This window comes from Dendrobates tinctorius, unplaced genomic scaffold (genome assembly GCF_039654945.1).
Source record: "Dendrobates tinctorius isolate UK_male_01 unplaced genomic scaffold, ASM3965494v1 ptg000213l, whole genome shotgun sequence".
Taxonomy (NCBI): Eukaryota; Metazoa; Chordata; class Amphibia; order Anura; family Dendrobatidae; genus Dendrobates; species Dendrobates tinctorius.
Genome location: NW_027361880.1, coordinates 6,357,699 through 6,384,516, shown reverse-complemented (window position 1 = coordinate 6,384,516; position 26,818 = coordinate 6,357,699). Strand labels below are relative to the sequence as shown.

The window sequence follows — 26,818 nt, the reverse complement described above, 5'->3', positions numbered from 1 at the left end:
GCTTGGGGGACAAAGTGGATGTCTGACCACTACCTTCTGTCTACCTCCATATCAGCTGTCATGGGGTTACCTGTTCTAGTTTGAGGTTATAAAGTGCCTCTGACTTTATCCGCAGGTCTTTTTTGGGTCCTGTAGGCTTTTAATTAGAATATGCTGTTAATTAGAAGATGCCTGCTGGTTCTGCACATAACTTGTCCAGTGACCATCGATGCAATATCCGCAGTGCCTCTTACCTCCTCATGTAGTCGTCAGATGTGCCAAACAACTCCTTTAATCTGTAAAGTCTTCTTTAGTTCAATATGTTTACTTGAAGCTATGACCCCAAAGCCTAAGATGGCACTATGATCCCTTTGTGTAAGTTCCATAATACGTCAAAAATGACCTTCATACACCAATATTTATCTTTTTCAAATGCACCACACAATCAAACCAAGAAATGTCCTGAGACTCTCAGTAGTGCCGCCTCAGGCCGCGCTTGCCTTGTGTGATGGTTTTTATTACCTTGTGGTTTTCAGTGCGAGAGGATATTCTTATGAAGCTGCGAAACTGTTGGAGAAATGAAGAGATGAAAGACATACTGCAGCTTGTCCTGAACGCGTCTGCCAATCTCACTGACATTTCCACTTGCATATTTATTGATGCCATAAATCAGGTGAAATAAATGCGTTATTGGACCGACTGTTCCTATAATGTATACCTTCTCGCCATCATTTAGCTTGTATCTTCTTAGTATGTTTTTAGGCTGCCATATATGTTTGATGAAATTGTTCAATTTTTTTTCCCAAGTTTTTAATGAGATTTATGGCTACTCTTTTAGCCTCTTCACGACAAGGTGATTTTTTTTAACTGTTGCTCTTCCGTTTTCTCCTAACTTTTTTCCTAGAGCCATAGCTTTTTATCTTTTTGTCAGTATCGTCATGTGAGAGCTTGTTTTTTTTTTTGCTATTTTATTGCAGTACTAATTGTAGTTTTCAATGACACCACTCATTTTAACAAACTATGTAATGGAAAATGAGAAAAATTTCCAAGTGCAGTGAGACGTCGAAGAAAAATAGCCTTTATTTTTGGGGGTTTGTTTGGTAAAATGACCTGGCATTATGATTTCCCTTTACAAATAAAATGTAGTTTGTGTCGCAATTTTCTGAGACTTCTAATTTTTCATTTTTTTTTTTTTATCTATGGACCTGAGTGAGGGAAATTTTTTTTGCATGGCTTACTGCCATTGTTATTCATACTATTTTGGGATATATACAATTTTTTTTTTTTATTGCTTTTTATTGCATTTATTAAAGTGCGGTGACCAAAAATAACAGTCCATGAAATAGCTTTGGAGTCAATTGTCCAATTACTTTTGGTCCCTTTAAAAACAGGGTGGCACATGTTAAGGAGCTGAAACTCCTAAACCCTTCATCCAATATTAATGTGGATACCCTCAAATGAAAGCTGAAAGTCTGAACTTCAACTGCATCTGAATTGTTTTGTTTAAAATTCATTGTGGTAATGTCTAGAACCAAAATTAGAAAAATGTTGTCTCTGTCCAAATATAAATGGACCTAACTATATTAGAAATTTCTGCATGTTCACCTGTTCTATTGATTTATGCAAAGGTAGGTAACATGACAGTGACAAGTTAAAGATGCAGTAGTCTATACTAGTTAAAGAACACCGGAATTAACCATAGCTAGTCTCTGTCCAAATGAAGATAGACAGACATTACTTTCTGATGATGAACACAGAGTATGTATAAATGTCTACATTTTAACATTTCTTCTTTTAGCTTTCATTTCCATCTGATGTCAGTGATCTGTTCTCTTGGATGAGCACCCAAGGATTTCTTCCTCCTTCTTACAAGTGTGTTATCAGCTGTACCCCCACATCTGTTCTCCACAGTATGCCATCATCTAACTGTCTGGAACTGGATCTTCTGTCTCAGGAGGCAGCACGGAGCCTTGTGGTCTTATACCTATCTCGCTATAGTAAGGTGACAGCAGTGGTGTAATGTGTTGACAGTAAAGGGCCTGTCACACTAAGCGATATCGCTAGCAATGTCGCTATAACGTCACTGGTTTTTGTGACGTTATAGCGATATCGCTATGTCTGATACTTACCTCCGACCGGCTCCCCCGCTGGTTATCGCTGATCGTACCTTAAAAAAAAAAAAAAAAAACAAGGAAACCAGGTGGAAATCCTTTAGGTTATCCATTACATTGCTGATGGCAGATGTTGTTGCTCCCCTGTTTTACTGCAGATTGGTTATGGATATTTGTGTTTGCCTAATCTGCCTGACCCTTTTCCAAATCATACAGATATTAAGCACTGAGCAACTTCATGAACTTCTGCAAAAATCCTCTTCTACAAACCCTTTGTGGATATCGCTTGCCTGTGAGGAGCTCCGCGTGTATGGATTTTTTGAGCTGCTGACCAAAAAGATTATTGAATTACCTGACACACTGCAAGGTCTGCTGCAAAGTATCATTCAGAGACTGGTGCAGGAGGACCTCAGCAGTCGGGTGAAAAAGGTGAGAAGAATTAGTAGCAATAGTAATAAACCTTTAGTTTTGCATCTGCAATTAGAGATCTGAGGTCTGACAAACCCACACAAAGTTGAATGGTATGGTGTATGGTCTTTTTCTTTTTAGCTACTTTGTCTGCTGCATTGCTGTCAGGAGGGTGTAGCCGAGCAAGACTTGAAAGGAGCAATGTCTTCTCTAGAAGGTGTCTCAGAAATACCCACTATAGACTGGGCATCGCTTCGCAGGGTTTTGAGCTGTCTTCTACGAGTAGGCCGGGACCATAGAGGGAGAGACATGCTTCATTTCTCTCATGGCAATGTAGCAAAGGTAACGTTGGCTATCGATGATGCTTAATACCAGATATTTTTTAGTATGTTATCCAAAATTGCGTGCTCAATGTTCTATCCAACTAAATCCATCCTGTCCATTATCAAGATTTTGGTTATGAACAGATAATCAAAATCTTGGTATACAAATATTGATACAAATATCAAATGCAAATATAATACAAAATCTTGGTATACAAATATTGATACAAATATCAAGTGCAAATACAATAAAAAATCTTGACATACAATTAGATGTATGTCATGATTAGTTATGTGTAGTAGCATAAGTTTGCAGTGTTATCAACCTGTGCTGTCACTCAGGAGAATGGCCACCCAATAGGGTCATCTATCTTGGACAATTAAGCAGGACTAATTGCAAGTGCTTTAATTTAGATTTGTGTTGTCAATTTCTTTCAAGAAAAACCTGTATACATCTTATTGCCTGTCATGACAAATTTAGGTATGTTTAGAAATATTTCTCTATGGGTTAGGGCTAATTATGATTTGTCATAGTTTGTATCATAAGCCAACACTTAAAATTCTTAACGTTTACCCTAGACTATGAAAATGCATGATAGGGTAGTGCAAAACATTTATTTGGATACCTATTTCACCTCTATCTGGTGCCCAGTTTGCAGAGATTTGTATTTTATTCATATGAAAATTACAATGCGACCTTGTGCCAAACTCCCATACAGGCAGTATAATTACATCCAGAGGTTCCCACTTTGCCCTCATTTGGTATTCTCTTTTCAAGCATACCCTCCACACTATTGCATCTGTCTTCAAGCTCTCCTCTAACAGCATCTTCCTAGCTCCAGCTTACTATATTTACAGTTAGGTCCATATATATTTGGACAGAGACAACATTTTTCTAATTTTGGTTCTAGACATTACCACAATGGATTTTAAACAAAACAATTCAGATGCAGTTGAAGTTCAGACTTTCAGCTTTCATTTGAGGGTATCCACATTAAAATTGGATGAAGGGTTTAGGAGTTTCAGCTCCTTAACATGTGCCACCCTGTTTTTAAAAGGACCAAAAGTAATTGGACAGATTAAATAATTGTAAATAAAATGTTCATTTCTAGTACTTGGTTGAAAACCCTTTGTTGGCAATGACTGCCTGAAGTCTTGAGCTCATGGACATCACCAGATGCTGTGTTTCCTTCTTTTTGATGCTCTGCCAGGCCTTCACTGTGGTGGTTTTCAGTTGCTGTCTGTTTGTGGGCCTTTCTGTCTGAAGTTTAGTCTTTAACAAGTGAACTGCATGCTCAATTGGATTGAGATCAGGTGACAGACTTGGCCATTCAAGAATATTCCACTTCTTTGCTTTAATAAACTCCTGGGTTGCTTTGGCTTTATGTTTTATGTCATTGTCCATCTGTAGTATGAAACGACGACCAATCAGTTTGGCTGCATTTGGCTGGATCTGAGCACACAGTATGGCACTGAATACCTCAGAATTCATTCGGCTGCTTCTGTCCTGTGTCACATCATCAATAAACACTAGTGACCCAGTGCCAATGGCAGCCATGCATGCCCAAGCCATCACACTGCCTCCGCCGTGTTTTACAGATGATGTGGTATGCTTTGGATCATGAGCTGTACCACGCCTTCGCCATACTTTTCTCTTTCCATCATTATGGTAAGAGGTTGATCTTGGTTTCATCTGTCCAAAGAATGTTCTTCCAGAACTGTGCTGGCTTTTTTAGATGTTTTTTAGCAAAGTCCAGTCTAGCCTTTTGATTCTTGATGCTTTTGAGTGGCTTGCACCGTGCAGTGAACCCTCTGTATTTACTTTCTTGCAGTCTTCTCTTTATGGTAGATTTGGATATTGATACGCCTACCTCCTGGAGAGTGTTGTTCACTTGGTTGGCTGTTGTGAAGGGGTTTCTCTTCACCATGGAGATTATTCTGCGATCATCCACCACTGTTGTCTTCCGTGGGCGCCCAGGTCTTTTTGCATTGATGAGTTCACCAGTGCTTTCTTTCTTTATCAGGATGTACCAAACTGTAGATTTTGCCACTCCTAATGTTGTAGCAATTTCTCGGATTTTTTTTTTCTGTTTTGGCAGCTTAAGGATGGCTTGTTTCACCTGCATGGAGAGCTCCTTTGACTGCATGTTTCCTTCACAGCAAAACCTTCCAAATGCAAGCACCACACCTCAAAAAAGGCCTGGAGTTGATATCTGCTTAATTGAGAATGACATAATGAAGGGATTGCCAACACCTGTTCATGAAATAGCCTTGGAGTCAATTGTCCAATTACTTTTGGTCACTTTAAAAACAGGGTAGCACATGTTAAGGAGCTGAAACTCCTAAACCCTTCTTCCAATTTTAATGTTGATACCCTCAAATGAAAGCTGAAAGTCTGAACTTCAAATGCATCTGAATTGTTTTGTTTAACCACTCTCTGCCCTATGACGTACTATCCCGTCCATGTGCCCTGGGACTTAATTCCCAGGGACGGGATAGTACGTCATAGCGATCAGTGGCGCTCACGTGGTGAGCGCCGCTGATCGCGGCCAGGTGTCAGCTGATTATCACAGCTGACACCCGGCACTATGTGATTCAATATGGTGGCGAGGACCTTCGGGGGCCTGCAGGGAGCAGGCTTCCTCATGCCTGCAAAGCGCCGGCATGAGGAAGCCTCCAGCACTGCCTGTGACAGATCGCTGATCTGTCACAGTGATCTGTGATGTGACAGATTAGCGATCTGTCACTTGACAGTTATGTCCCCGCTGGGACAATGTAATAACGTTAAAAAAAAGTGTAAAAATAATTTATAAAAAATCGCTAAATAAATTAAAAAAAAAAAAATATTCCCTAATAAATTCATTTTTTGGAAATAAAAAATAACAAACAATAAAAGTACACATTTGGTATCACCGCGTCCATAACGACCCACCCTATAAAACTGTCCCATTGGTTAACCCCTTTAGTGAACCCCTTAAAAAATAAAAATGAAAAACAAAGCAAGAAATAATGCTTTATTATCATACCGCCGAACAAAAAGTGCAATAACGCGCGATCAAAAAGACGGATATAAATAACAATGGTACTGTCATCTTGTCCCGCAAAAACCAAGCCGCCACACAGCATCATCAGTAGTGTTGAGCATTCCGATACTGCAAATATCGGGTATCGGCCGATATTCGCTGAATTCCGATATTATGGGGACTTCCGATACCGAGTACCGATATTTTTTCAATATCGGATACCGGAATCGGAAGTCCCCATAATGCAATGAGCTACTGTTGTGGCTGTGATTGGCTGCTGAAATGATGTCTGTGCGCATCATGATGCGCGGTCTGTGCCGACTGCGGGGGTCTGTGCCGACTGTCGGTGGTCTGTACGATCCTCTCGGGGGCCTGTGCCGGCTGCCGGTGGTCTGTACGGGCCTATCGGGGGTCTGTACAGGCCTGTCGGGGGCCTGTGCCGGCTGCCGGTGGTCTGTACGGGCCTCTCGGGGGCCTGTGCCGGCTGCCGGTGGTCTGTACGGGCCTCTCGGGGGCCTGTGCCGGCTGCCGGTGGTCTGTGCGGGCCTGCCGGGGGTCTAGTGTGTGTGCAGGCATCGTCCGATGGGACTACAAGTCCCATCAGGCTATGCCTGCTACACTGACAGTGATTGACACATTTGCCAATGATGTGACAGTAGCAGTCCCATCATCCGGCTAATGTGTTGAATGTAAAAAAAAAAAAAAAAATACATTGCTGTGTGAGAAAGTTCCCACGCAGCTTTTGCCATAAACTGAGACCAGGGACTATTTTTTTTACAGTGGCGGAGGAATACAGTGCGGAAGGATACCTACCTCCCGTCACTGGATTTCTGCAGCCCCGTAGAGAGTGGTCGCATCAGCTGATGCTGCTGTTCTCCACGGGAGATCTGCATGGGACACGCGTGGATTTCTGCGGATCAGGGAGTATATTGTTTATTTTCATATTTTTCCACAGATGACACTGGCTTCGGGGATCAAAGTGACAAGTGATGGTGAGTATGTACTCTGTTATATGTACTGTATGTCTATGTATGTATTGTATGAATGTATGAATATAGAATGTATGTAGGATGTAGTATGTATGAATGTAGTATATATGTAGTATGTATGTATGTTGTATGAATGTAGTATATATGTAGTATGTATGTAGTATGTATGTTGTATGAATGTAGTATATATGTAGCATGAATGTAGTATGTATGTTGTGTGAATGTAGTATGAATGTAGTATATATGTAGCATGTATGTAGTATGTACTATGTATGTTGTATGAATGTAGTATACATGTAGTATGTATGTAGTATATATGTATGTTGTATGAATGTAGTATATATGTAGCATGTATGTAGTATGTATGTTTGAATGTAGTATATATGTAGCATGTATGTAGTATGTATGTTTGAATGTAGTATACATGTAGTATGTATGTAGTATATATGTATGTTGTATGAATGTAGTATATATGTAGCATGTATGTAGTATGTATGTTGAATGAATGTAGTATATATGTAGCATGTATGTAGTATGTATGTATGTTGTATGAATGTAGTATGTATGTATGTTGTATGAATGTAGTATATATGTAGCATGTATGTAGTATGTATGTATGTTGTATGAATGTAGTATGTATGTTGTATGAATGTAGTATATATGAAGCATGTATGTTGTATGAATGTAGTATATATGTAGCATGTATGTAGTATAGCATGAATGTAGTATGTATGTATGTTGTATGAATGTAGTATATAGGTAGCATGTATGTAGTATGTATGTTGTATGAATGTAGTATATATGAAGCATGTATGTTGTATGAATGTAGTATATATGTAGCATGTATGTAGTATAGCATGAATGTAGTATGTATGTATGTATGTATGTTGTATGAATGTAGTATATAGGTAGCATGTATGTAGTATGTATGTTGTATGAATGTAGTATATATGTATTATGTATGTAGTATGTAGTATGTATGTTGTATGAATGTAGTATATATGTAGTATGTTTTTTTTTGTTTTTTTTACATTCAACACATTAGCCGGATGATGGGACTACTACTGTCCCATCATTGACTAATGTGTCAATCACTGTCATTGTAGCAGGCATCGCCTGATGGGACTTGTAGTCCCATCGGACAATGCCTGCACACATACACAAGACCCCCGGCAGGCCCGCACAGACCACCGGCAGCCGGCACAGGCACGTACAGGCCCCCGGCAGCCGGCACAGACCACCGGCAGTCGGCACAGGCCCCTGAGAGGCCCGTACAGACCACCGGCAGCCGGCACAGGCCCCCGGCAGTCGGCACAGACCACCGACAGCCGGCACAGGCCCCCGAGAGGCCCGTACAGACCACCGGCAGCCGGCACAGGCCCCCGACAAGCCTGTACAGACCCCCGAGAGGCCCGCACAGACCCCGCCCGCACACACAGACACGCACAGTGTCCGCTCACACTCTTCCCCCCCTCCCAAACAGGATGTACAAGGAAAGAAAGGGGTTTTTTTTAATTCCGATATGTCTGTCCCATTGACTTGAATGGGACTTTCGGAATCGGCGATACCCGATACTTTTTTTTGTATCGGGCCGATCCAATCCGATCCGATATTTCTGGATATCAGATGGTATCGCTCAACACTAATCATCAGCGAAAAAATAAAAAAGTTATAGCTTGCAGAATAAAGCGATGCAAAAATAATTATTTTTTATATAAAACTGTTTTCATTGCATAAAAGCGCCAAAACATAAAAAACAACATAAATGAGGTATCGCTGTAACCGTACTAACCCGAAGAATAAAAACGCTTTATCAATTTTACCGCAAGCGGAATGGTGTAAACGCACCCCCCAAAAGAAATTCTTGAAATGCTGTTTTTTGTTCATTCTGCGTCCCAAAAATCGGAATAAAAAGTGATCAAAAAATGTCACGTGCCCGAAAATGGTACCAATAAAAACGTCAACTTGTCCCGCAAAAGATAAGAGCTCACATGACTCGGTGGGTCAAAATATGGAAAAAGTATAGCTCTCAAAATGTGGTGATGCATAAACTATTTTTACAATAAAAAGCGTATTTTAGCGTGCGACAGCTGCCAAACATAAAACCCTCCATAAATAGAAAATCAAACCCCCCTTTATCACCCCCTTAGGCTGGTTTCACATTTGCGTTTTTTTGCGCTGTAAAAAAACGCATACGTGCGCATGCGTTTTTTCCCCTATATTTAACATGGGTGCGCATACCTGCGCGCTGGCATGCGCATGTATGCGATTTTCATACGCTGCGGTTTTTTGGGGTGTGCGTTTGTATTTTCCAGACGCAGCATGTTGCATTTTTTGGCCCTGCAAAAAAGCGCATGCGCACGTATGCGCACGTTTTGCGCTAAAAATGGCCATTATAGCCTATGGATGCGCATACGTGTGCACTGGCATGCGCATGTAAGCGTTTTTTTAGCGCTGCGTTTTTTTGGTAGTGTCCACTTGTTGTACTAGTTATAATCTTCTAAAGTAAAAAAAAAAAAGTCTATATAAAGGAGGTGCCTGCCAAAACTCTGCCACTACTACACTGACAGATTGGAGAGCAGACAGTCAACAAGGAACCCATCTTATATCAGCGAAGAATGTGAGTATATTACATTATATGCCTGTCCTTTTAAATTATGTATGTACTAATGATTTTTATTATTTTTACATGCAGTATGTCTTCAGAATCCGAGTATTCCCCATCGCGGCAGGAATTGGCGCAAGCAGACCGTGAGGTGATTATTTTCGTGCATCTGGTAAGTATATCTGCTGCTTCTCCAAATCTCTTACGTTTTTTTCTACTTTTTTAAGACATCGTCATCATCATCTTCTGCGGACGGGACTAGTGAGGGCGAAGAGCAGGAGCAGCGAAGCCAAGTCCCGGTGGTGATACGGAATGTATGTATCAAATGATTTGTAATGTTCTTTATTTTTTATCTTCTATTTTTACTCTTTTTTATGTTTCTTTTTTTGTAACTTTTTATTCAATTTAAATTTGATTATTCTAATGAATGTGTTTTGTCTAGGTTCCACAACGGGATGAAGACGTCTACCTGGATAATGAGCAGCTCATCAGCCTGGTCCAGGAGCGTTCGCCGTTGTGGGACAGCCGTGACCGGCTGCACAAGGACATTGTGGTGACCCGGCGGCTATGGAATGAGGTGGCCGCAGCGTTGATGGATGGCTGGGACAGCGCCACAGCATCCTCCAAAAAGGCGTTTAGTGAGTATTTCCCTGCTCTGTATTGTGCCGCAGTGACTGTTGTCCTTGACGGCACTGTTGGGTTTCGTGCTAGGCATATTCTAGCAGGAAACCCAACAGTGTCATTGGGGTCTACAGTGACTGCTTTGAGTATTGTATTGCTACATTGTGCTGCAGTGACTGTTGTCCTTGACGGCACTGTTGGGTTCCGTGCTAGGTGTATTCTAGCAGGAAACCCAACAGTGTCATCGGGGTCTACAGTGACTGCTTTGAGTATTGTATTGCTACATTGTGCCGCAGTGACTGTTGTCCTTGACGGCACTGTTGGGTTTCGTGCTAGGTGTATTCTAGCAGGAAACCCAACAGTGTCATCGGGGTCTACAGTGACTGCTTTGAGTATTGTATTGCTACATTGTGCCGCAGTGACTGTTGTCCTTGACGGCACTGTTGGGTTTCGTGCTAGGTGTATTCTAGCAGGAAACCCAACAGTGTCATCGGGGTCTACAGTGACTGCTTTGAGTATTGTATTGCTACATTGTGCTGCAGTGACTGTTGTCCTTGACGGCACTGTTGGGTTTCGTGCTAGGTGTATTCTAGCAGGAAACCCAACAGTGTCATCGGGGTCTACAGTGACTGCTTTGAGTATTGTATTGCTACATTGTGCCGCAGTGACTGTTGTCCTTGACGGCACTGTTGGGTTTCGTGCTAGGTGTATTCTAGCAGGAAACCCAACAGTGTCATCGGGGTCTACAGTGACTGCTTTGAGTATTGTATTGCTATATTGTGCCGCAGTGACTGTTGTCCTTGACGGCACTGTTTTTTTTTTAACAACAGTGGACAAAGTCCGAACACGTTGGCGTTCGATCAAGGACCGCTTCAACAGTGATGTTCGTGCTGAGGGCCAGGTTCGCAGTGGATCTGCGTCAAGGACCAGAACTAGATACCGTCACTATCACGCGTTGCAGTTCCTAAGACCGGTCCTTGCCACGAGATCGTAAGTATTATAAATTTTGGGTTTTTATTTTTATTAATCTGTGTTTTTCTAATCCACAGCTGATGCTTCTTGTAAAGGCATGGTAGTAATGATTTTCCTTTATTCCACAGCACCTGGAGCAGCACCCTGCAACCTGGCCCTGGAGCGGTCCTTCCTCGGACGTCCTCTGACCCGTCCCAGCCATCCGACAGCCAGGAAGCACCTTGCAGGTCAGCCACACACACAGCTGGTGACCAGGAAGCTGGGCCATCAGGTGTTCCCCTGTCCCAGGTCTCTGCCACTGGTTATGCGGGCACTACCCGCCAGCGGCAGAGGGCCTTGGACAGGAATGTCTTGCCCGAGTTTATGCATTTGAGCGAGGCCTTTAATTCCAGCCTCAAGTCACTGTCCGACAGAGTTGAAAGCGGTTTTGCACTCATGGAACGTGGTTTTAACCACTTTGAACACCGCTTCAATTCTGTAGAACAGCGCCTTGACCGTCTGGAGGCCGACCTCAACAGACCAGCACACCATTTTTTTAGTAAGATTGAAAAGGGCATGGCGGAACACCTTAGTCCTGAGCAACAGCTGAATGTGCTGCAGGCCTGCAACAATGCTTTCTTGCAGGCTATGCAGCATAATCGGTACGGTCAGCAGTCAGTGGTGTCATTTCCACCTGTGCCACCATTGACTCGCTTCACCTCACTACCGACTTGTGCTGCATACCACTGCACGGACACCTCTATTCAAAGCCAGGACACCCACCGTTACACCACCACAAGTCTGAGTGCAGCTGGTCACTTCACCGACACCACCATGGCAAGCGCTGCTCCTGTCTGGAGCACCACCGCCACTCCCATGCATGCGTGGAGCTCAGCCACCACTAGGCAAACATGGAACAGCCCTGCCGCTACAACAACATGTAGTAGCCCTGCCACCACCACTCTGCAAACCTGGACCATCACTGCCGCCACCAGTCCTCCTGCAAGGACGAGCACTGCCAACGAAGAGCAGCAGCAGCAGCCACCTCAGCAGCAGCAGCCACCTCAGCAGCAGCAGCCACCTCAGCAGCAGCCACCTCAGCAGCAGCCACCTCAGCAGCAGCAGCCACCTCAGCAGCAGCAGCAGCCACCTCAGCAGCAGCAGCAGCCACCTCAGCAGCAGCAGCAGCAGCCACCTCAGCAGCAGCAGCAGCCACCTCAGCAGCAGCAGCAGCAGCCACACCAGCAGACGGGGGACCTACACTCAATATTTGCCCCTAGTTCAAGGCGAAATCTATCAAGGCGGGCATTGGGCCAAAGTCGGTCCAGGCACACAAGCCTACGGCGACATGCCATTACAACTAATGTACCTGAACAGATTTCCTCTCCTCCAAGTGTTCCTAGTTTAATTCCCTTAACTGGACTACCTTCCCCCACAAGTTTTGTTGCCCCTTCCCCTCAAACACCGTCTTCAACTGCAAGTGTTGCATATTCCCTGCACACCCCCAAATTGAAACCATCTGCCCCCAAACGCCGTAAAAAATACTTTTTTGGTTTTCTTTTTTTGATTAAAAATAAATTTACATTTGTGGTTCACCATTAAAAAGTTTCATTAATGTTGTTTGCGCCGCTCACACACACTGATGGGTAAATACATGTTAAAAACCAACCCAAGGCCTAGTATAGTCATATGTGAAATACCACGGCCTAGTATAGTCATACCAAGGCCTAGTGTAATAACTCTAGTTTTACCAACTTGGATCTGGTTTCATGAAAAACAAACTGTTGAAACTTGTCTAAAAAATAAGTTTCTTTCTAGTTTCACCAGTTTGTTTTTTGTGAAACAAGAAGCTAGTTGTTAAAAATCGAGTTATTACAGTAGGCCTTGGTATGACTATACTAGGCCGTGGTATTTCACATATTACTATACTACTAGCCCCAAGGCCTACTATACTCATATTTGAAATACCACGGCCTAGTGTAGTCATTCCAAGGCCTAGTGTAATAACTCTAGTTTTACCAACTAGAATCTGGTTTCATGAAAAACAAACTGTTGAAACTTGTCTAAAAAATAAGTTTCTTTCTAGTTTCACCAGTTTGTTTTTTGTGAAACAAGAAGCTAGTTGTTAAAAATCAAGTTATTACAGTAGGCCTTGGTATGACTATACTAGGCCGTGGTATTTCACATATTACTATACTACTAGCCCCAAGGCCTACTATACTCATATTTGAAATACCACGGCCTAGTGTAGTCATTCCAAGGCCTAGTGTAATAACTCTAGTTTTACCAACTAGAATCTGGTTTCATGAAAAGCAAACTGTTGAAACTTGTCTAAAAAATAAGTTTCTTTCTAGTTTCACCAGTTTGTTTTTTGTGAAACAAGAAGCTAGTTGTTAAAAATCGAGTTATTACAGTAGGCCTTGGTATGACTATACTAGGCCGTGGTATTTCACATATTACTATACTACTAGCCCCAAGGCCTACTATACTCATATTTGAAATACCACGGCCTAGTGTAGTCATTCCAAGGCCTAGTGTAATAACTCTAGTTTTACCAACTAGAATCTGGTTTCATGAAAAACAAACTGTTGAAACTTGTCTAAAAAATAAGTTTCTTTCTAGTTTCACCAGTTTGTTTTTTGTGAAACAAGATGCTAGTTGTTAAAAATCGAGTTATTACAGTAGGCCTTGGTATGACTATACTAGGCCGTGGTATTTCACATATTACTATACTACTAGCCCCAAGGCCTACTATACTCATATTTGAAATACCACGGCCTAGTGTAGTCATTCCAAGGCCTAGTGTAATAACTCTAGTTTTACCAACTAGAATCTGGTTTCATGAAAAACAAACTGTTGAAACTTGTCTAAAAAATAAGTTTCTTTCTAGTTTCACCAGTTTGTTTTTTGTGAAACAAGATGCTAGTTGTTAAAAATCGAGTTATTACAGTAGGCCTTGGTATGACTATACTAGGCCGTGGTATTTCACATATTACTATACTACTAGCCCCAAGGCCTACTATACTCATATTTGAAATACCACGGCCTAGTGTAGTCATTCCAAGGCCTAGTGTAATAACTCTAGTTTTACCAACTAGAATCTGGTTTCATGAAAAACAAACTGTTGAAACTTGTCAAGTTTCAACAGTTTGTTTTTCGTGAAACAAGATCCTAGTTGGTAAAAATCGAGTAGGCCTTGGTATGACTATACTAGGCTGTGGTATTTCACATATGACTATACTAGTAGGCCCAAGGCCTACTATACTCATATTTGAAATACCACGGCCTAGTATAGTTATTCCAAGGCCTAGTGTAATAACTTGTAAGTTGGAATGGAGCAGATTACATTCATCCACTCAATGCTGACTTGTATTCACCATTGACTTTCATTGGGGTTGGGTTTTGAGGGTTGTGTTTTGAGAAAATCACATACTTTTTTTTCAACTAGTTGCACAATTTTCTCTTGAAAAAATTTGGTTTCCTGATTCATGGCCTGCAGCTTTGCTCGTTCCAATATATTTCACGCAGACTAGCAATGCTGCATTTTAACTCGTATGTGTATTTACCTGCCCAGGTGTGTGAACATCAAAAAATTCAGTTATACATGGGAAGTTTTTTATTTAATTGAAGTTTAAAAAATATAGTGCACTCAGTAATGGTATCAAATAAGGTTTTTTATTACCATAAACAAACAAAAACATTACACCATTTCATCTTGCCAGTGCACCCGTCCTACATCAGAAATAAAGTAGGCCGCAAATTGGTCCCTCATTTGGCCAACTTCAACGGATGACCTGAGAGTGTGCTGAGTGAATTCAGGCAATGGGTTAGGAGCATCATCGTCCAGTTCAAAGGTCGGGTGCTCTTTAGCCATCACAAAGTTATGTAGAACCACACAGGCCTTCACCACCTCATCGACTGTTTCAAGTTTAAGATTAATGGCCGTGCCCAGAATTCGCCATCTGGAGACAAGAATCCCAAAAGCACACTCGACAGTTCTTCTGGCCCTGGTCAGCCTGTAATTAAATATTTTTTTGGTGTGGTCCAAGTCCCGGCTGGAGTAGGGTTTCAGTAAGTTTCCGCACATTTGAAAAGCCTCATCGCCAACCATTACAAAGGGCAGTGGCGGAGCTTCGGTGTGAGGAAGAGGCCGTGGCATAGGGAAATTAAATTGGTTGCCATACAACCTCCGGCCCATGTCTGAGTTTTTAAAAGCCTGTGAGTCATTACCACGGCCAAATGCTCCAATGTCCACTACTACAAACATACATCCGGCATCCGCAATCGCCATGAGTACTATTGAAAAGTACTTTTTGTAATTATAGTACTCAGATCCCGTTCTTTGGGGTTTGATGATCCGTATGTGTTTACCATCAACAGCTCCCAAACAGTTGGGAAAATTGCATACTGTCCAGAATTTGTCAGCAATTTCCATCCACTTTTCAGCGGTGGGCAGGGGCATAAATTCTGGACAAAGAACATTCCAGAGAGCCCGGCAGGTGTCAGCAACAATTCCAGACAAGGTAGAGATTCCAATACGGTACTGGAAGTGTAGTGAAGATAGGGTTTCTCCAGTCGCCAGGAATCTGTGAACAGACAAAGAAGTAAAATTAATATTTATGTATATTATTTTAAAAAACTATAAAATAAAATATTAGTACATTCACGAAAACTAATTACCCAAGGTTTTGAATACTAAATTTAAAAAAAAAACATCAGACCGCACCCCTTGGTTTTTAAAACATACCGTAATGTCACCAGTAGCCGTTCCTCAGGAGGAATCGCACGACGGAGCTGTGTGTCCTGTCTCCGGATGGATTGTTGGACACGAGCAAGCAAATCCATGAAACTTTCGTGGGACATCCGGATATAATCTGTAAATTTCTCCGGGTTTGACTGGAGCTCGCTGTAGAGGGTGTGGTATGCCCCACGGCTATCCCGGAGTTCAACAATCGGATGTATCCACATACGCCGCCGTCTTCGCTGCCTCTCTCTTCCTTTGTTCATGGCAAGCAACTGTATACGCCTGAGCCATCGCGATGTCCAAATCCAAGTTGAAGTGAAAACTCTTCCAGCGCAGATCCATGGTCACGAGAAGAATCAAGCAAATGTGAAGAATACTGTAGACAGGGTCTATATATTAACATACCACACCCACAATGCAGTCCCATTGGACTTGTGTGTTGTTGAATGGTTGTTTTTTCTTTTTTGTGGGGTTTTTCCAAAATCTGTAAAAAAAACGCAAACGCACAAAAAACGCATACAAACGCACAAAAACGCTGCGTTTTTTTCCTGCATGCGCATAAAAATGCTTGAAAAAAACGCAGCGTTTGTATGCATTTGTATGCGTTTTTTTAATGCGTTTTTTTGCGGGAAAAACGCGCTGCAAAAAGAAGCAAGTGTGAAACTAGCCTTAGTTATGGAAAAATAATAAAATTAAAAAAATGTATTTATTTCCATTTCCCTATTATGGTTAGGGTTAGGGCTAGGGTTAGGGGTGTGTTTTGGTTAGAGTTGGTGTAAGAATTGGGGGGTTTCCACTGTTTGGGCACATCAGGTGCTCTCCAAACGCAACATGGCGTCTGATCTCAATTCCAGCCAATTCTGCGTTGAAAAAGTCAAATGGTGCTCCTTCCCTTCCAAGCTCTGCCATGCGTCCAAACAGTGTTTTACCCCAACATATGGGGTATCAGCCTACTGATCAGCCCCGACGTGTGCCCATACAGTAGTTTTCTCCCACATATGGGGTATCTGCGTACTCAGGACACATTGGACAACAACTTTTGGGGTCCAATTTCTCCTGTTACCCTTAGGAAAATAAAAAAATTTGGGGCAAAAATATTATTTTTGTGGAAAAAAAATGTTTTTTTTATTTTCACGCCCAGGCGTTATAAACTTCTGTGAAGCACTTGGGGGTTCAAAGTGCTCACCACACATCTAGATAAGTTCCTTAGGGGGTCTAGTTTACAAAATGGGGTCACTTGTGGGGGGTTTCCACTGTTTAGGTACATCAGAGGCTCTCCAAAGGCAACATGACACCCGCAGACCATTCCATCAAAGTCTGCATTCCAAAACGTCACTTCTTCCCTTCCAAGCCCTGACGTGTGCCCATACAGTAGTTTTCTCCCACATATGGGGTATCAGCGTACTCAGGACAAATTGGACAACAACTTTTGGGGTTCAATTTCTCCTGTTACCCTTCGGAAAATAAAAAAATTGGGGACTAAAAGATCATGTTTGTGGAAAAAATATGATTTTTTTATTTTCACGCCCGGGCATTATAAACTTCTGTGAAGCCCTTGGGGGTTCAAAGTGCTCACCACACATCTAGATAAGTTCCTTGGGGGTCTAGTTTCCAAAATGGTGTCATTTGTGGGGGGTTTCCACTGTTTAGGCACATCAGGGGCTTTCCAAACGTGGCTTGGCATCCAATCCCAATTCCAGCCAAAAAAGTAAAATGGTGCTGCTTCCCTTCTGAGCTCTGCCATGCGCCCAAATAGTGGTTTACCCCCACATATGGGGTATCAGCGTACTCAGGATAAATTGCACAATAACTTTTGGGGTCCTGTTACCCTTGGAAAAATAAAAATTGAGGGTGAAAAGATCATTTTTGTGGAAAAAATATGATTTTTTTAATTGTACGGCTGTACGTTATAAACTTCTGTGAAGCCCTTGGGGGTTCAAAGTTCTCACCACACATCTAGATAAGTTCCTTGGGGGTCTAGTTTCCAAAATGGTTTCACTTGTCGGGGCTTTCCACTGTTTTGGTACATCAGGGGCTTTCCAAACGCGACATGGTGTCTGATCTCAATTCCAGCCAAAACAGGGATTTTTGTGATAAACTCACAGTTAAATCCTTTTCTCCGAGACGCTCATTGGGGGACACAGATACTGTGGGTGTATGCTTCTGCTGCTTGGAGGCTGACACTAAGTGAAAAAAGAGGTTAGCTCTTCCTCTGCCGTATACACCCTCGCCCCTATTGCGGGCGGAAATCAGTTTGGTGCCAAAGCATTAGGAGGACAACAAAATCAGCCTTAATACAAGTACAACATGTCCAGAAAAAAGCACCACCCTTATATCACATAAATAAATGCGTATAAATTAAACAAAATAGAAGCCAACTTGGCTAATAGGGTGGGTTCTGTGTCCCCCAATAAGCGTCTCGGAGAAAAGGATTTTACGGTGAGTTTATCACAAAAATCCCTATTTCTCCTTTGCCTTATTGGGGGACACAGATACTGTGGGATCGTCCTAAAGCAGTCCCTGGGTGTGAGATTGACTCACCGATCTAAGCTACATGCACCTCTTGTTTAAAGGTGTGCCACCGCTGCTTGGAGAATTCTTCTACCCAGACTCGCATCCGCCGAGGCCTGAGTATGGATATTATGATGTTTGGCAAATGTGTGCAGGCTAGACCAGGTTGCTGCCTTGCAAACCTGTTCCGTCGAAGCCTGGTGCCTAAGCGCCCAAGAGGTGCCCACTGCCCGAATAGAGTGCGCTCTGATCCCTGCTGGAATCGGCATGCCTTTAATGCGGTAGGACTCCTGAATAGTCAAACGAATCCATCTGGCTATGGTCAATTTCGAGGCAGCCCCTTCCTGCACCTTTCAGGGGAGCACGAACAGCGTGTCCGTCTGATGAAGGTGCCGTCCTCGACACGTACTTCCGGAGGGCTCTTACCAGATCTAACGTGTGAAGAGCCTTTTCCACACGGTGCACCGGTGCTGGACAAAATGAAGGCAAGACAACATCCTCATTAATGTGAAATGAGGACACGACTTTTGGCAGAAAAGGAGGGGCTGATCTGAGCACCACCTTATCCTTATGGAAAGTGAGGAACAGCGCTCGGCAGGATAGGGCCGCCAGCTCTGAAACCCGCCTGATAGAAGTGATGGCCACAAGGAACACCACTTTCCAGGAAAGGTACCTCAAAGAGACATCCTGAAGTGGTTCAAATGGAGCTTCCTGCAGAACACTTAGGACCAGGTTAAGGTCCCAGGCGTCCATAGGCGCCTTATAGGAAGGTACCAAGTGGGAGACTCCCTGGATGAAAGTCTTAACCTGCAAATTGTTAGCAATTCTGCGCTGGAACAGGACAGATAAGGCCGATATTTGTCTCCTGAGGGAACTTGGGGCCAAGCCCAAGTCTAGGCCCGACTGGAGAAAGGCCAAGATGTTGGGAATCGAGAATCTCACACCAAGCAAAGAACACCTTCCAGGTGTAGTGGTAAATTCGTGCTGAAGCAGGCTTCCGGGCGCTAACCATTGTAGCGACCACCTTACTCCCAAACCCTGCCTGGGTTAGAATCAAAGATTCAGTGGCCATGCCGTCAAACACAGGGCCCCTGAGTTCGGGTGGCAAATCGGCCCTTGAGAAAGTAGATCTGGGAGCTCTGGCAGTCGCCAAGGAACGTCGGCGAGAAGCTGCATTAGATCTGCGTACCACACTCGACGGGGCCAGTCCGGGGCCAGCAGAATCACCGGAACCCCTTCCGTCTTGATCTTTTTGATGACTCTCGGGAGTAGTGGCAGTGGGGGCAATAGATATGGGAGGCAGAACTGGTTCCATGGCAGAACCAGCGCATCCAGAGCGATTGCTTGCGGGTCCCTGGCCCGAGCGACATATGTGGGCACCTTGGTGTTCACTCTGGGCACCTTGGTGTTCACTCTGGACACCATCAGGTCCACATCCGGAGTTCCCCACCGTTGACAAAACTGCTGGAAGACCTCGGGATGTAGTGACCACTCTCCGGACACAAGACCCTGCCGGCTGAGAAAGTCTGCCGCCCAGTTTTCCACGCCCGGGATGTGGACTGCCGAAATCTCCGAGTGGTTTGCTTCGGCTCACTGAAGAACATGCCCCACCTCGCGCATGGTTGCTCTGCTGCGGGTGCCACCTTGGTGATTTATGTAAGCCACCGTAGTGGCGTTGTCCGATTGGATCCGGACGGGGCGGCCTGCTAAGAAGTGATGAAAACAAACCAGACAGGCCTAAATGCATCTGCACTAATACAAGATGCAGCGGACCCAAGTAAAATGGCAGCTGCACAGGTGCAGAAATACCAAATGAAACAGCCAGCCTACAATCAGGGATTGGCCGTGTGGTACACCAGTGCAGAGGAAATAATCCGCATGTGGCAGTGTTCACACAGGGAATGCAGGGCTTCTGGTTCACAACCTCTTAGTAACACCATATAGGGGGGCTGCCCAGTGCCAACTAGAATGCATCCCGTGTGAACAGAGGCCACAAGTTTCCAGAACCATTTGGGGCCAACTGCACCCCGAAAGAAATATAAAAAGTGCACAAAAAACATATCAATATATGTAAGGTATTGGTTGATATTAAGGCCTTAATACGGAAGCTGGCAAACTGCGTCAAAGTTCCTTACACTTGCCAGTCCTACTCTAACATGAAAACTTCAAAAAGAGGAAAAATCCTCTTTTTTCCTCTTTTTGAAGTTTTTAAGAAGTGATGAAACTGCTGCAGAGCCAGCCGAATTTCTCGTATCTCCAATAAGTTGATCGGGAGGCGTGCCTCCTATGGCGACTACCGTCCCTGGGTCGTGTGGTGGAGAAACACTGCTCCCCAGCCGAGGAGACTGGCGTCGGTTGTTATCACCAACCAATGGTCTGCAGGGAAAGGTTTCCCCTGGGTCAGAGAGGAGCTGGTTATCCACCATCCGATCAACTGCCTAACTTGAGAGGACAGTCGGCACCGCCGATCGAGCGTGAAAGGATTCTTGTCCCAGGCTGACAAGAGAGCGTGCTGCAGGGGACGAAAATGGAACTGGGCGAACGGTATTGGTTCCATTGCTGCCACCATTCTTCCTAGAATCCTTATCCCGAAACGAATGGTATGAGGGACTGGTTGGCGAAGAGTCCGAACTCCCTGCCAGAGAGCTAGGGCTTTTTCTTGAGGGACAATCACCAACCCTCGGCAAGTGTCTAAGACCATTCCTAAGAAGGAAATCCTCTGAGCTGGCACAAGGGATGACTTCTTCGCATTGACCAACCACCCTAAGCGGGCAAGAGTATCTAGCGTGATGTTGACATTTCCCTCGCATGCCCGTCTTGAAGGGCCCTTGACCAATAGGTCGTCCAAGTAAGGCAAGACGACTATGCCTCAAGAATGCAATATGGTCATGACAACTGCCATAACCTTTGTGAATACTCTGGCAGCCGTGGCTAACTTGAAAGGTAGCGCCACGAACTGAAAATGTCGACCGTTGATGGCGAAACGCAGGATCCTTTGATGTGGAGGAAAGATGGGAATATGCAGATATGCATCCTGGATGTCGACCGAGGCCAAGTATTCTCCCTGCTCCATGGCCGATATGACTGAACGGAGAGACTCCATCTGGAAATGTCTGACCCTGATGAATTTGTTCAGAAGTTTGAGGCCCAAAACAGGTCTGACAGACCCGTCCTTTTTGGGAACCGCTAACAGGTTGGAATAGAAGCCCTGAGCCCTTTCGTGCTCTGGCACGGGAACAATGATCCCGTTGCGCTGGAGTGATTCGATGGCTCCCAACAGAGCTCTTGCCTGGGTATCCACCCTGGGAAGACGAGAAAGAAAAAAACGTTTTGGAGAGATTCTGACAAACTATTTTGTAACCCGAGGCCACCAACTCCTTTACCCATGCGTCGTCTGCGACACTGAACCAGACGTGGCGAAACCAGAGTAGTCGGCCGTCCACCATGCTGGTGTCGTCTGGTAAACGCCACGAGTCATTAGGCTGACGATCTTTGGGATCTGGATCCCCTCGATCTTGGCTGTTCAGTACGCATTCTCCCCAATGGGTTGGTTCTATATAAGACCTGCCGCTCCCTATCCTGGTTGGGGCGGCCTGAAGCCGTGGAATTGGCCGCTGTGGTCCACCCGGGGTTGCGAAAGGCCCGAAAACGTGCCTGAAAAGGGTGGCGAAAAGGTGGTTTGACCTTTTGCTGAGGGAGAAAACCGCTCTTTCCTCCTGTGGAGTCGGAGATAAGTTGATCTAACTTCTCCCCAAATAGACGGCCGCATTGATAGGGCAGGGAAGTCAAGGACTTCTTGGAAGTAGAATCGGCCCGCCATGTCCTTAACCATAGAGCTCTTCTGATAGAAATTGCGTTACCGGCAGCAAGTGCCGAGCAATTGGCCGCATCCAAAGATGCATTGATTACGTAGTCTCCGGCCATCGTGATCTGACTCGCGATCTTCGATATCTCTGCAGGTAGCTTTTGCTCCTGCGCGACCTTGTTTAATGATTCTGACCATGAGATCATGGCCTTGGCTACCCAAGTTGCTGCAAACGAGGGAGAGAGCGCTGATGCTGACGCCTCATATACTGAGCGAGCTAAGCTCTCTATGAGGTGATCCGTGGGATCCTTAATAGAGGAACCACTAGGTACGGATAACAGAGTTTTAGTGGATAGGCGTGACACCGGTGGATCCACCATCGGAGATTCTGTCCATTTTTTACGGAGGTCCGGGGAAAATGGATACCTTGCTTCGAGTGCCTTTTGACCCGAGAAACGCCTGTCTGGTCGTTCCCTGTGTCGCTGCACTATGTCCTCAAACTCAGGGTGAGAGGAAAAAAGTCTGTGCGGCCGCTTCACTCGCTTAAACGCCACCTTAGGCCCTGTAGCCGCTGCGGGATCATCCTCAATCCCCAAGGTCTGATTGACGGCTTCTATGAGGTTGTTCACTGTCTCATGTGACCCTGGAGCATCCAGGTCAAGGGGCTCGTCTGAGTCGAAATCTGAGGTCTGCTCGCTATCAACCACTGGCAACGGGGAGCGAGAAGCAGAACTTATGGATGCCAAAGCACCAAATGGACTGGGCGACACCGCGTGGATTCTCTTCCCCTGGGTCTGCCTGGAATGAGAGCGGCCCCTGCAGGCCGAAGGCTCTAGTGAGGTGGAGGTTCCCTCTAAGGCCAGTGAGCCACTGTCCCTGCCCCTATCTGTGGCCTGAAGGGACTCGATTGCCCTCGTAAGCGACGCCATGGACTGTGACAGTGATAGGGCCCACTCCGGGGGGTTCGGGATCTCGGTCGCAGTTGCAGGGGAGGGCTCCTGGGCGCGTTCGGACTCGCAGACTTCGCATAATCGCTTGCTCTGTGCCCACAGAAACGCAGTCCGACAAGAGATGAATGCAGCGTAAAAAACTGTGCGTCTTTGCTTTATCGGGCATGCTGTATCTGTCCGCTGCTGGGGAAGGAGGGAAGAGGTAGCACCTCGTCGTCCCTGTAGCGTGGCCTCTCGGGCAGCACTTACCCAGTCCTGTGCCCCCACGTTCCTGGACACCTCCACACCAAAATCGCGCGCCACCAGCTGTGGGGCGGGCCGCCGGCATATAAACCTCTCCAGGGGCGGTACTTCCGGCTCTGCGGACTAGCCGTGCTCCGAAGCCAAGGACTAAATTTATCCGCCTGGGGGGCGGGCCGCCGGAAGTGACGCGCGGCCCGGAGGCGGAACTTCTAGTCGCGGCTTACCTCCGGGCCGCGGCCTTAATTTATTCCCTGCCCGCGACGGGGGGGGGGACAGGGGGGGCGCGGACCTTCCATGGCGCCGCAAAAACTGGCATTACTTACTGGCACGGGCTGCTCCGCACCACGCTCTCCATCTGCAGCCACGCTCAGCCAAGAATGGCTGGTGGCATCCGCCGGCTAAGGGCTCCAGCCCCGAGTCTTCGCCGCAGGAGCCCTCCCAGGCCCTCTCCTCACTGATGATCCTCTTCGGCTTCCCAGCTCGGGTATGTGAGGGGGCCCTGAAAAATAGGACGGTGCAGGCACCCTAGCTCCATCTAACCCCTTCAGGGGGTGAGGAGAGGGACCGTCCGTCGCCTTGCAGCACCGCAGTCTAAGCATTGGTGGAGCAGTGGGGGCCGCACAGACTAGTCTTGTGAATCTGTACAGTCCATGGTTTCAATACCTAGGGGTGGTCAGGGCTAAGTCCGGCATAGTGTCCCACGTTGCGGGAGAGGATATGTGGAGGAACACTCGCATGTGCTCGCCCGTTGTTGGTTTGGGGAAATCGGACCCTTTCAATAGGATCCGTTGCCCCTGTCTATTCTTCATGGAAAAAGTCTGGAGCAAAAAACCAGACGTGTGCCTCCATGGACACTAAGCAAAAAAACTGATTTCCGCCCGCAATAGGGGTGAGGGTGTATATGGCGGAGGAGGAGCTAACCTCTTTTTTTCACTTAGTGTCAGCCTCCAAGCGGCAGAAGCATACACCCACAGTATCTGTGTCCCCCAAAGAGGCGAAGGAGAAAAAGGCAAATGGCGCTGCTTCCCTTCCGAGCTCTGCCATGCGCTCAAATAGTCGTTTACACTCACATATGGTGTATCAGTGTACTCAGGATAAATTGGACAATAACTTTTAGTGTCCTGTTACCCTTGGGATAATTAAAAATTGGGGGTGAAAAGATCATTTTTGTGGAAAAAATATGATTTTTTAATTGTACGGCTGTACGTTATAAACTTCGGTGAAGCCCTTGTGGATTCAAAGTTCTCACCACATATCTAGATAAGTTCTTTGGGGGGGTCTAGTTTCCAAAATGGGGTCACTTGTGGGGGGTTTCCACTGTTTAGGTACATCAGGGGCTCTCCAAGCATGACTTGGCGTCCGATCTGAATTCCAGCCAATTTTGCATTGAAAAAAGTCAAACGGCGCTCCTTCCCTTCTGAGCTCTGTCATGCGCTGAAACAGTAGTTCCCCGCCACATATCAGGTATCAGCGTACTCAGAACAAATTGCACAATAACTTTTGCAGTCCAATTTCTCCTGTTACCCTTGGTAAAATAAAAAAATTTGAACCTGAAATAATTTTTTTTGTGAAAAAAAGATAAATGTTCATTTTTTTTTTTTTTTTTAAACATTAAAAAATTCCTGTGAAGCACCTGAAGGGTTAATAAACGTCTTGAATATGGTTTTGAGCACCTTGAGGGGTGCAGTTTTTAGAATGGTGTCACTTTTGGGTATTTTCTATCATATAGACTCCTCAAAGTGACTTCAAATGTGATGTGGTCTCTAAAAATAAAATGGTGTAAAAATGAGAAATCGCTGGTCAACTTTTAACCCTTATAACTTCCTAACAAAAAAAAAATCTGGGTTACAAAATTGTGCTGATGTAAAGTAAACATATGTGAAATGTTATTTACTTAAGTTTTTTGTGTGCCATATCTCTTTGATTTAAGGGCATAAAAATTCAAAGTTGAAAAACTGCGAAATTTTCAAAATTTTTGCCAAATTTCCATTTTTTTCACAAATAAACGCAAGTTATTTGAATTAAACTTTACCACTAACATGAAGTACAATATGTCACGAGAAAACAATGTCAGAATCACTGGGATCCATGGAAGCGTTTCAGAGTTATTACCTCATAAAGGGACAGTGGTCAGAATTGTAAAAATTGTCCCGGTCATGAACGTGCAAACCACCCTTGGGGGTTAAGGGGTTAAAATTCATTGTGGTAATGTCTAGAACCAAAATTATAAAAATGTTGTCTCTGTCCAAATATATATAGACCTAACTGCGTCTCTCTGATTTAAGGGCATAAAAATTCAAAGTATGAAAATTGCAAAATGTTCCAAATTTTCCCCAAATTTCCAGTTTTTTTTACAAATAAACACTATATAGAGGAAATTTTAGTACTATCATGAAGTACCATATGTCACAAAAAAAACAGTCTCAGAATCAGTGGGATCCGTTGAAGTGTTCCAGAGGTTTTACCTCATAAAGTGACACTGGTCAGAATTATAAAAATTGACCTGGTCATTAACGTGCAAACCACCTTGGGGGGGGGGGGGGTAAATGGGTTGGCACAAAAACTGATTAAACATTTTATGAAGATATCTAACGTTTAATATGAGGATAGTTTGTATATAGTGTGAAAAAATAGTGTGAAAAAAAAGTTGGAGCATGTGTGGAGACATAGGGGGGTCAGCGGGTACTCTAGTCCGCTGGCCTAAGACCGTATGGACTAGGGCTCATCCCACTTGTGTATTTGCTGGAACTGTTCTATATGTTGTTGTCTGTTTTATGGTTCAATAAAGTATTGCTTCACTGTTTTACCCTCACCCTGTGTTGTCTGAGTAGTATCATGCCCACAGTAAAAAGAGAGCAGGCGTTCAGTCGTATGAACGCTGGACCATGCAGTCTTTCTAAAGACAGTAGGGTCAGCGAACAAGAGCACCCACTGACCCTGTGTCTCTACAGTAATCAACATATTAGCAAACATCTATACTTCAATTACCCCATGTCTCTGTCCCTCAAAGATAGCAGACAATGAGCTTCAGCAAACAGCAACTACAGAGTCACATTCAGGCTAGTCCGAACAATAGTCTGTGTTTCTTGACCAACCAAAGAAAGACACATAAATTCAAAGTCAATATAAAGATAATAACGCACGTCTCCCGGCCTACTGAATTTATGTCTGGATGATAAAGTCTCACAGCATGTGTTAGGGTTTTTACCCAAATAGCACTTCTTACATGATTCTATCTTGCAATAACTGTCCTTTTTTTTCTTATTTTAGGCAGTGGATCAGTGTTTGCTAAGTCCTGACAACTCAAAATATATATATTTAGTAAGCCTAACTGATTACTATGAGTACAATTGCATCGATAATGCCACAGTGGTGTACCAGTTGCCACGACTCCTGCGGGAAGCCATGCTGAATAATCGCCTGGTCAATTTCCTGAGAAAGGATCCCCGTGCTCACTCCATTCAGGCTCACACCAGAGCACAGTACCTAAAGGTAAAAACCAGAGGGCATTGCCAATCTTGATCGCATAATATTAATAGTCAAATCTGCATGTTA

At 44.5% G+C, this 26,818-nt stretch overlaps 1 protein-coding gene across 1 annotated transcript; it reads left to right on the top strand.

Annotated features, from left to right (window-relative positions):
• Positions 1-9,851: 9,851 nt before the first annotated feature.
• On the top strand, positions 9,852-26,785 carry LOC141058673 (uncharacterized). The gene is made up of 5 exons (XM_073554858.1): positions 9,852-10,076; positions 10,890-11,049; positions 11,160-12,164; positions 26,095-26,173; positions 26,534-26,785. The coding sequence occupies exons 1-5, from the start codon at positions 10,031-10,033 to the stop codon at positions 26,783-26,785; spliced, it is 1,542 nt and encodes a 513-aa protein (XP_073410959.1). The 5' UTR covers positions 9,852-10,030.
• Positions 26,786-26,818: the final 33 nt, after the last annotated feature.

Excerpts from the sequence above, each read along its gene's own strand:
- LOC141058673 (XM_073554858.1), top strand. The coding sequence starts at position 10,031 with ATGGATGGCTGGGACAGCGCCACAGCATCCTCCAAAAAGGCGTTTA. Across the intron at positions 11,050-11,159 it reads CCGGTCCTTGCCACGAGATC|CACCTGGAGCAGCACCCTGC; the intron begins GTAAGTATTATA and ends TTTATTCCACAG. Across the intron at positions 12,165-26,094 it reads CAGCAGCAGCAGCCACCTCA|TATCATGCCCACAGTAAAAA; the intron begins GCAGCAGCAGCA and ends TTGTCTGAGTAG.